The following is a 10418-nucleotide window of genomic DNA, read 5'->3' as shown; positions in this document are numbered from 1 at the left end:
ATCTAATCACCTCTTCAAGGCCCCACCTTTCAATTACCATGATAGGATTTCCCACCCTCTTCACAGTCATAGTGGAGATTAAGTTTCTAATACATGAAACACTGTGGGACACATACAGCCCATAGCATTCCACTCCTGGCTCCTAAAGCTCATGTCCTTCTCACAGGTAAATATATTCATTCCATCCCCATAGCCCACAAAGTCTTAATTTGTGCCAACACTAACTTAAAAAGTCCAAAGTCTCATCTGTGAAATCAAACAAGTTATCTACTGCTAAGATACAATGGTGGGGGAAAAAAATACAATGGTGGGACAAGCATAGGGTATGTATTCCCCTTCAAAAAGGGAGATATAGGCCAAAGGAAAGGGGTAACAGCTCCCAAACAAGTCTAAAACCCAGCAAGGCAGCCATTAAATCTTAAAACTGGCAAATCATGTACCTTGACTCTATATTTGGCATCCTCTGCACACTGGTGGTGGGTTGGATCCTCAAATCATCAGGCAATCCCACTGCTATGGCTTTCCTGGTTTCTGGCCATGCTTCAGCTCTCCCAGGCTGGTGTTGCATGCTGGTAGCTCTCCAGTTCTGGGGTCTCCATGGAAGTCCTGTTCCCATGACTCCACTAGGCATGGCCCTGGTGGGGGGTTCTCTGCTGCAACTCTGACCCCACATTTCTGCTCGGCATGACTCTACTGAAGGCTCTCTGCAGTGACTCTGCCCCTGCTACAGATCTCTTCCTGAGTCCCTAGGCTTTTCCATATGTCCTTTGAATTGGGATGGAGGCTCCCAAGTTTCCATAGCTCTGGCACTTTCAAGCCTGCAGACAACACCATGTGGGCAACTCCACGGCTTCTGGTTTGTATTTTCCAAAGCCATGGGTCTAGCCACACTTGGGGACAACTTAGCCACAGCTGGAGCAACCAGAGCAGCCAGGGTGCAGGGAGCAGCAGCATCCCAAGGTGGCCCTGGGCAGTAAGCCCATGGAGGGTACCTTGGGCCTGTTCCCAAAAACCATTCTTTCTCCATAGGCCTCTAAGCCTGTGATGAGAAGGGAAGCCTTGAAGATCTCTGAAATGCCTTCAAGGTCCTTTTTCCATTCTCTTGATAATCCCTTTCATGTATACTAATCTTCTCAGCAGAGGGTTGCTGGACTACACCCTTGGTTTCCTCCCTCAAACATACTTTCTATACTTTCTCACTCTTTATGTAGCCTGTTTTCCAATTTTTTAGCCTATGCTTCCTTTTTAATTATAAATTTTGGCTTTACCTCATGCCTTTGCCACTGTAACTCAGCATAGGCTATTACAAGTATACATGCAGCTTCCTGAATTCTTTGCTGCTTAGAAAGTTCTCTCGCCAAATACTGTGGGTCAGCACCTTTAAGTTCCACATTCCATAAACCCCCCACCTCTGTCAATGTTCCACTAAAAGGTTCATTGCTTCCTTTCCAGGAACAGAATCTAGAGACAGCTTAGATTCTGGTGAGAGTTTAGAAGATAAGAAAACCAGGGAAAGTTTGGAAGGTCTTAGAGACTGGTCAAATGGTGGTGACCAGAATGCTGATAGAAATATGGACAGCAAAGGCCACTCTAAGACGGTCTCAGCTGGGAATGAGGAAGAGTTCATTCAGCAGAAATTGGAGCAGGAGTCACCCTTGTTATAAAGCTGCAAGGAACTTGGCTACATTTTTTTAATGCCCCAAAGTTTTTGACCAAGATGCAATTTTGGCAAATGCAAATGCTAAAAGGCAATTCAATGGAGAAAAGATAATCTTTTCAACCAATGTTATTAGAGCAATTGGATATTCAAATGCAAAAAACAAACAAACAAAAAACTTTAATCTAAACCTCAAATCATATATAAAAGTTAGTAAAACAGATGTAAATGTAAATGTAAAACCATAAAACTTTTAGGAAAAAATACAAGAGAAAAACTTCAAGACCAAGGGTTAGGCAAAGTCTTTTTACATATCATATCAAAAGCATGATCTGTAAAAGAAAAGTTAACAAATTGTGCTTTATCAAAATTTAACATTTTTTCACTATGAAGGAGACTTTAACAGAATGAAAAGACAACTGCAGGCTTTGAGAATATACTACAAATAGCATACCTGACACAGAACTTGTATCCAGAATATAAAACAAACTCTCAAAAATCAACAGTAGAACCACAATTTAAAATAATAATGAAAAAAATCAGTTCTACGAGTTTTTTGGGTTTTCTATATGTAGAATCATGTCATCTGCGAACAGGGACAATTTGATTTGCTCTTTGCCTACTTTTTGATTTGCTCTTTGGATGCCCTGTATTTCTTTCTCTTGTCTAATTGCTCTGGACAAAGACTTCCAATACTATGTTAAAAAGGAGTAGAGAGAACAAGCATCCTTGTCTTGTTCTTGATCTTAAGGGGAAAGCTTTCAGCTTTTCCCCATTCAGTATGATATTGGCAGTGGGTTTATTGTATATGGCTTTTATTATGTTGAGATACCTTCCCTCTATACCTAATTTGTTGAGAGTCTTTATCATGAAGGACTGTTGAATTTTGTCAAATGCTTTTTCTGCATCTATTGAGATGATCATATGGGTTTTGTTCTTCACTTATTTGATATGGTTTATCACATTTATTGACTTGCACATGTTGAACCATCCTTGCATTCCTGGGATGAATTCAGTACAGTTGCAAGATACAAAATGAACATATAAAAATCAGTAGCATTTTTATACTCCAACAACAAACTATAAGAAAAACAGATCAAGAAAGCAAGCCCATTTACAATAGTCTCCAAAAAAATTAAATACCGAGGTATAAATCTAACTAAAGAGGTGAAAGATCTCTACAATGAGAACTATAAATCACTTCTGAAAGAAATTAAAGAAGACACTAACAGATGGAAAGACATTCTCTTGTTCATGGATTAGAAGAATTAATGTAGTAAAAATGTCTGTGCTACCTAAAGCCATGTACAGATTCAATGCAGTTCCCATCAAAATACCAATGACATAGAAAAAACAATCGTAATATTCATATGGAACAACAAAAGACCCTGAATAGCCAAAACAATCCTGAGCAAAAAAAGTAAAACTGCAGGCATTACACTTCCTGACTTCAAACTATATTACAAATCTGTAGTAACAAAAACAGCATGATACTGGCATAAAAACAGATATGTGGACCAATGGAACAGAGTGGAGAACTCAGAAATAACCCACATATGTACAGCCAACTGCAAAGGCACCAAGAACATACATTGAGGAAAAGACTGCCTCTTCAATAAATGGTGCTGGACACAGACTTCATGAATATGACCACAAAAGCACGGGCAACCAAAGGAAAAATAAACAAATGGGACTATATCAAACTAAAAAGCCCCTGCACAGCAAATGAAACAATCAATAGAGTGAAAAGGCATCCTACAGAATGGGAGAAAATATTTGCAAAAAATGCATCTGACAAGGGATTAATATCCAGAATATACAAGGATCTCAGACAACTTTATAGCAAAAAAAAAGCAAATAATCCAATTAAAAAATGGCCAAAGGAGCTGAATATACATTTCTCAAACGAAGACATACAAATGGCCAACAGGTATATGAGAAAGTGCTCAACATCCCTAATCATCAGGGAAATGCAAATCGAAACCACTCTGAAATATCACCTCACCCCAATCAGACTGGATATTATAAAAAAGACAGAATAAAAAATGCTGGTGAGGATGTGTAGAGAGAGGAACCCTCCTGCACTGTTGGTAGGACTGTAAATTAGTACTGCCATTATGGAGAACAGTAGGAGGTTCCTTAAACAAGTACAGATAGAACTTCCATATGATCCAGCAATCCCACTCCTGGGGATATATCCAGAGGATTAGAAAACATCAGATCGAAGGCATACCTGCACTCCCATGTTTATTGCAGCCCTATTTACAATAGGTAGGCGATGGAACCAACTTAAATGTCCATCAATGAATGACTGGATAAGGAAATCGTGGTATATATACACAATGGAATACTACTCAGCCATGAAAAAAAATGAAATTCTACCATTTGCAGCAATGTGGATGAGCCTGGAGAAAATCATCCTAAGTGAAACAACCCAGGTACAGAAAGAAAAATACCACATGTTCTCACTCATGACTGGGAGTTGAATCCATAAATAAACAAATGAACAATAAAGAGAGACAGAGAGGAAGAAAGAAACAATGATCACAGTAATACATTGAACTTTTAGAAAGCTAGAGGTGGAAAAGGGGAGGGGAGGGGCTGAGGGAGCGGGGTAATGAAGAATTGGTCAACAGACACAAAGAATGATTGCATGTTGTAACGATGAATAAGCTAACTATACTGATCTAACCACCACACATTCTACACAATTATTGAAAATCAACATTGTACCCCATGTATGTATAATAAAAAATAAAAATAAAAAATCAACAGTAAGAAAATAAAAAATGGACAAAAGATTTGGACAGACACTTCACCAAAGAAGATATATGAATGGTAAATAAGCATATGAAAAGATACTCAACAGCCTTAGCCATTAGGGAAATGCAAGCCAACACCACAATGGCATGACTATTAGAATTAATAGCACTTTGGAAAATTGACAATACCAAGTTATGGCAAGGACACAGAGCAACGGAAACTCTCACATGTTGCTATTAAGACTGTGAAGTGGTGCAGCCGCTGGAAAACCGTTCAGTAGCTTTGTTAAAACTAACTCTACATATGATCCAGCAATTCCACTCCTGGGTATTTACCCTAAAGAAATTAAAACTTTTATTCACAAAAACTATACAGAAATGCTAATAGCAGCTCTATTCACAATCACCAAATCAACCCAAATGGCCTTCAGCAGGTAATAGATAAACAAACTGTGATTTATTCATGCAATGGACTACTGTTCAACAATAAGAAAGAACTGTTGTTACATACAACAGAATGGATGAATCTCAAAGGCATTGTGCTGAGTGAAAGAAGCCAGTCTCAAAAGGTAACGTACTGTATGATTCTATGTATATGACATGCTAAAAAGAAAAGGCAAAAGTATAGGAATGGTTGTACAAGGTTAGGGGTTGGGGAAGGGTTTGACTACAAAAGTGGATCACACAGAAGTTTTGGGTGTGATAAACTTTTCTGTCTTATTCTGGTGGTGGTTACACAAATCTATACATGTGTTAAAATTCATAGCACTGGGGCCAGCTCTGTGGCCCACTCGGGAGAGTGTGGCACTGGTAGCGCCGAGGCCACGGGTTTGGATGACCGGTGCACTCACTGGCTGAGCGTGCATGCCAAGGGTTGTGATCCCCTTACCAGTCAAAAAAAAAAATTCATAGCACTGTACCCCCCCCAAAAGGACAAAGAATTGGATCTAAGTAAATTTGAAAAATTAAAGAACAAAGAAAGCATGCGTGGTTATTCTTAAAGAACACCTTAAGCCTTGGTAGTTAAAGCTAGCTTATTTGTTTAAGCCATATTTGTGATACAATCAAGCTGTGTTACATGCACATTTTTTAGTATTTACAGTCTCTTGAAAAAGCAATATCGTAGTACTTTGAGAATAATTTTGTCATGTTAAATGCCATACAGAAATCTTATAGATGTTTAAACTTTGCTTTTACAAGATTTCATCGATCGTATGTATAATTTATTTGACCCTAACCACATTCAGTGACTCAGCTTCTAGCTATAATGTTTTTATGAACAAGGTTAATCTGCTTCACAGAGATCCATTTTATGATACAGTTAGTGAGATTATTTTGTGAACCAAGGGCAGGGACTGCCTATATCCAGACAGGGAATTTATGTATCATTTTATGTGGGTAATAAAGAAACCTAATAAGTTCAGATAAGTACAAATGAGTGTACTCCCATAATAAAATGACACATAAGTTCCCTGCCTGGATATAGGCAGTCCCTGCCCATGACTCCTTATCAACTAGAGGCAGCAATACAGTAGGAAGAGCAGTGTACGTGGAATTTAGGTTCTGTTCCTACCGTCCTTTATTAGGACCAATTATCAGACTTCTCTGGACTTCATCTGTCTCATCATTAAAATGTGACATCACTTTGAAGTTCTTCTACGTTCTCTCTCATGACATAGCTACATGTGTATTATTGCTTAATGTGACCTATTGCTGAAAAGTCTCTTTTTATCCCTCTTGTTGATATTATTTAGCTAAGTCACCTCCCAAATTTTATCAGAAAGATTGGCCTAAGGTTAAAAGATAATTTCTTTTGATCAATGCTGTTCACGTATCATTTAGTGAGCAGCACTGTGCTACGCACTGGAGAACCAGAGATAAAATGATTGTCCTCAGAGTTATGGTCTATTGGAAGAGTAAAACAACCCCATGTAATACAGAGTGACAAGTGTTACAGCAGGCAAGGGGGTACAGATGGGGTGAGAAACTGCCAACCGGATGAGATTGTGAAAGCTACATGTTAAAGAATGAGTAGGCACTGACCAGACCAGCAAAGGGAAAAAGATTCTGTGAGAGACTGCAGCTCAGTATGGGTGGAGGGGCTCTGTGACTAGTGCAGGGAGAGACGAGGGACGCAGGCTGGGAACAGCGATGTGTGGCATCCTGCATGGTTTGGATTTTTTCCTGAAGAGATGGGGAACCTGATAAAGAACGTAGTGAGGAACGGGGACAATCAGACGTGCACTGGGGAGGTTAAGTTGCATGCCTGTGTGGTGGGAAAGGAAAAGGGAATGTCGATCCCGGAGACCAGGTGTGACTAATAATTCTTCCCTAATTGGGACATTAGCCCAAGCAGTCTTTATTTTTCCATTGAGTAAGTGAAGGGGAATTGGGAAGTGGCAATGCAGAGACAACAAAACATTCCGTCATTGTACAAATCAGATCATGCATCTGAGAAAAACCTTTCTTACGTGGGAATGCTCTTATTTCCCAGGTATATTAAAGAAACAAACATCAAAAATGACCCAAATGAACTCAATAATCTTATCAAGAAAAACTCTGATGTGGTAACATGGACCCCACGACCTGGAGCTACCCTTGATCTGGGTAGGATGCTGAAGGACCCAACAGACAGGTTTGACTTAAATATTTACAAAGGATAAGAATGCTTTATGAACTTTTTTCCTCTGGCCTCTTGACAGGTCCCTACTCTGTAGTAATATTAAGTTTTTGTTGACTAGCATAATAACTAAGCTTGTTGTGCAATAAGATCCATACATCACTTTTTAAAAGAGAATCTGTATAAATGGAATAAATGATCCAGTAAGTAGCTCTCAAATCTAGGGAAAAAGAAGACTGATTTTTTTCCTAAACTTTTCAGTTTACATAATAATTACTCAAATGTTCTCCTCATCATAAAACCTTACCAGAGAGTAAAGAGGGACTAAATATTTTTCTATTAAGGACAATTGATGCAGCTCAAAAATAAGTTGTTTTATGTAAATAAAAAGCAATAAGCAAGAAAGTTTTCATGTCAGTAAGATATTCTCAACTGCCTATTCCATAGATATTACATTTAGAGCAGTAATGATACACTAGAAATGCAATTTAACGGTGATGTTGCAAACCTATATTTTTATGAGTACTTGTTTTCAGCCAAATTAAACCATATGGACTATGTAGAAATAGACTAAAAATTTTGGAGAATGTCTGCACAATTAACAAATGCACACTCTCTCCCAGCCTTACCTCTACAAAGTTGTCACGAACAGTAAATCAGCCGATTCTACCTTTTGCTAAGTTCCCATATCAGAGTTACCAACTCTGGTTAATTCTCCCTCATAAATCTCTCACCGATCCATTACTCATCCCCAGCCTCTTCTTCCCTGGCCTTAATTCCACCTCTCACAATCTATCTCCTAGATTCCTGCCGTGGCCCCAACCTGTGGCTAGGGCTCCTCGCCCACTGCTCCTGATTCACCACGCCAGCTTTATTCAGTCTGCTGGTCACAACCCATTGGTGGGTCATAAAATCAGCGTCATTGCTCATAACCAGCATTTTCATTAAAAAATGGTATGGAAGAGAACAGAATAGCACAGACCTGGGTGCATTGCATGTAACAAGGGTACTGTTGCATGAAACTTTTGCTTCACAGGTACTCATGGTATATGGGCCTCCAAGGTCCGGATGTAAAAGACAGTTCTTACTGGGATAATAAGCTCCCACTCCACATTGCTGACAAAGCAACCTTTGTAAAATGCAAAACTATTCCAGTTACTTCCCTGCTTAACATTCTTTAGTATCTCCCCAGTGACTTTAAGATAAAAGTGTTTTTTTATTCTCCGGGTCAGGAGTGAAAAAGGTTTCTAATTATTTCGGTTATTATCAGGGCATTCAAGAACCTTTGTCATTTGGCATTTGCCTAACTCTCCCAAATCATCTTGCTGCACTCTTTCAGATATAACCTACAGCAGTAATTCTCAAACATAATGAATAACTGGAGGGACTTACATAAATACAGATCCCTGGGCCCCACCCCCTACATCCCCTGAAATTCTGATTCAGTAGATCTGAGGTAGAGCCCAGGAATCTGCATTTGTATCCCTGTGTCACACCAAAGCATTCTGGGAAAAAGAGGATCAATATTGCTGGGTCTCAGCACTAACACAAAGTGTAAGGGACACATAGAGACTAAGTGTATAACTGCCTTGTGAGAGGAGAGGAGGAGAGGACAGGAGGGCCCAGGAAATGTGGTCAAGGAATGCTCATTCTGGACCTTTGGCACTTAGCTAGGCCTTAGAGATGAGAAGGAAGCCACAAGTAGAGTAATTAGAGAGGAGAAAGAGATTCCGGTCAGAGTCAATGGCATGTGCTGGAGAAGGAAGGTGTGAATAGCATCATGGGTTTGGTGAATGCCGGTACTTCAGATGAGTGAGTAAATGTGTGCTCTTTATTCAGAAATGATTTATTGAGCTTCTTAGGTATACTGGACATCATACTAGGTACAGGGGATAGAGCTGTGAAAAGGTCCTAGCCCCATGAAAACATCTGTATACCTGAGTACAAGGCTGGTGGGTGAAGGTGAGTGAACCAGTGCACCTGTAGCTATGGGGACACAATGGACTAAAAGTGTAGTTTGAGAAGAGGGATATAGAGACCTACCATTACCTGCAGAATCTTTACTAGGCAGGTGCCTATTTCCCTCCTTAAATTTCCCTTATCCGGATCACATCCTATTCATTTCCAGTATTCAAGATTCCACATTCCATGCAATGATCTGTCTTCACATGGATTGTCAGAGAACTCCATTGTCCATATTGCTGACTGGGTTTAAAGATAGCATTGCTCATCTGTCTGTCAGCTGTGCCTAGATTAGTACCCTAAGGGTACCATTCAAGTGTATTAGAGATACAGAATTCTGGGTATATCTCAAAGATGCCTAAAGTCATTCATATATTCAACAAATATTCATTGAGCGTCTACTATATGCTCAGTCATCATTGCTGTTTTCATCAAACTTATATTCTACTGGGGCTGGGAAGCAGGAGTGTGCGGATAGGTTCAAATCAGTGATTTTGAAACTTTTTTCCCAGACATGGAATTCTTTCTTCAAACAAACTCTGACTTGAAACCCATCACACTAATAATTAATAGGAGCTGCTCTGTGCTAGGCTATGGTAGGGCCCCTGAGGCATTTCCTTGGGACCCCTGGGAATGACCTGAGCAGTCTGTCTCGAAGCTACTCGTCTGGTTGACTTTTGCTCTTTAAGTGCTAACTTCATTATCTGTTGCTCTCTTTCACTGTTCTCTCACCTTTATGTCTTTAAGCAAGGGCATCACAGAGCCTCCAGAGGGAACTAAAATTTACAAGGATTCCTGGGACTTTGGACCATATTTGAAAATCTTGAATGCTGCTGTAGAAGATGAAATATTTCTTCACCCACACTGGATAAAGGAATACTTCACTTGGGCAGGATTTAAGGATTATAACCTTGTGGTTAGGGTATGCTGTTGAGTATTACTTGGCTTTGCTTTCTCGAATTATGGAAATAGATGAAAACTCCTTAGTTTCTTGATTTATTTCTCAGTAAGCATTCATTGACCCCTACTATCAGCCTAACAGAGGAAAGGTTTGACAATGTGACAATTTGAAAATTTAGGGAATATTCTGAAGTTCAGCTCAGTTTCTCTTTTGGAGCATCTTTATCTCCTATCACCATATTTGTTGTTTGTTTTTGTGTTCAAGTGTATTTTGCTTTTGTTTTTGCATGATAAGAACAGCTGTTTATACTGTGGGGCTAGAGGGTGGGATCTACCCAGAGAGGTGGTGCCCTGCAACGAGGTGAGATAGAAGTAGGTAACTGATGTCTGCAGATGTGCTGACAACTGACTTGCATACAGAGCCACAAGCCCCAATTCCAGGTTATAACCAGTCACCAAAGCTGGAGGTGTATCCGAAAGCAAATGAAGTACTAGCAGACAGGGGTGAAAGACAAAG

General features: G+C 39.7%; 1 protein-coding gene across 1 annotated transcript in view; it reads left to right on the top strand.

The window, feature by feature from the left end:
- Positions 1-10418, top strand: part of LOC103608483 (cytidine monophosphate-N-acetylneuraminic acid hydroxylase-like) — a 32933-nt gene that overhangs the window by 11252 nt on the left and 11263 nt on the right. The window contains 2 exon segments of the mRNA XM_008592914.1: positions 6914-7054; positions 9749-9923. Of these exon segments, the coding sequence (XP_008591136.1) occupies positions 6914-7054; positions 9749-9923 (316 nt within the window).

Source organism: Galeopterus variegatus, unplaced genomic scaffold (assembly GCF_000696425.1).
Source record: "Galeopterus variegatus unplaced genomic scaffold, G_variegatus-3.0.2 Scaffold8460, whole genome shotgun sequence".
In the NCBI taxonomy this organism is placed as follows: domain Eukaryota; kingdom Metazoa; phylum Chordata; class Mammalia; order Dermoptera; family Cynocephalidae; genus Galeopterus; species Galeopterus variegatus.
The sequence above is the reverse complement of the archived record's forward strand: the minus strand, read 5'-3'. Positions and strand labels throughout refer to the sequence as shown.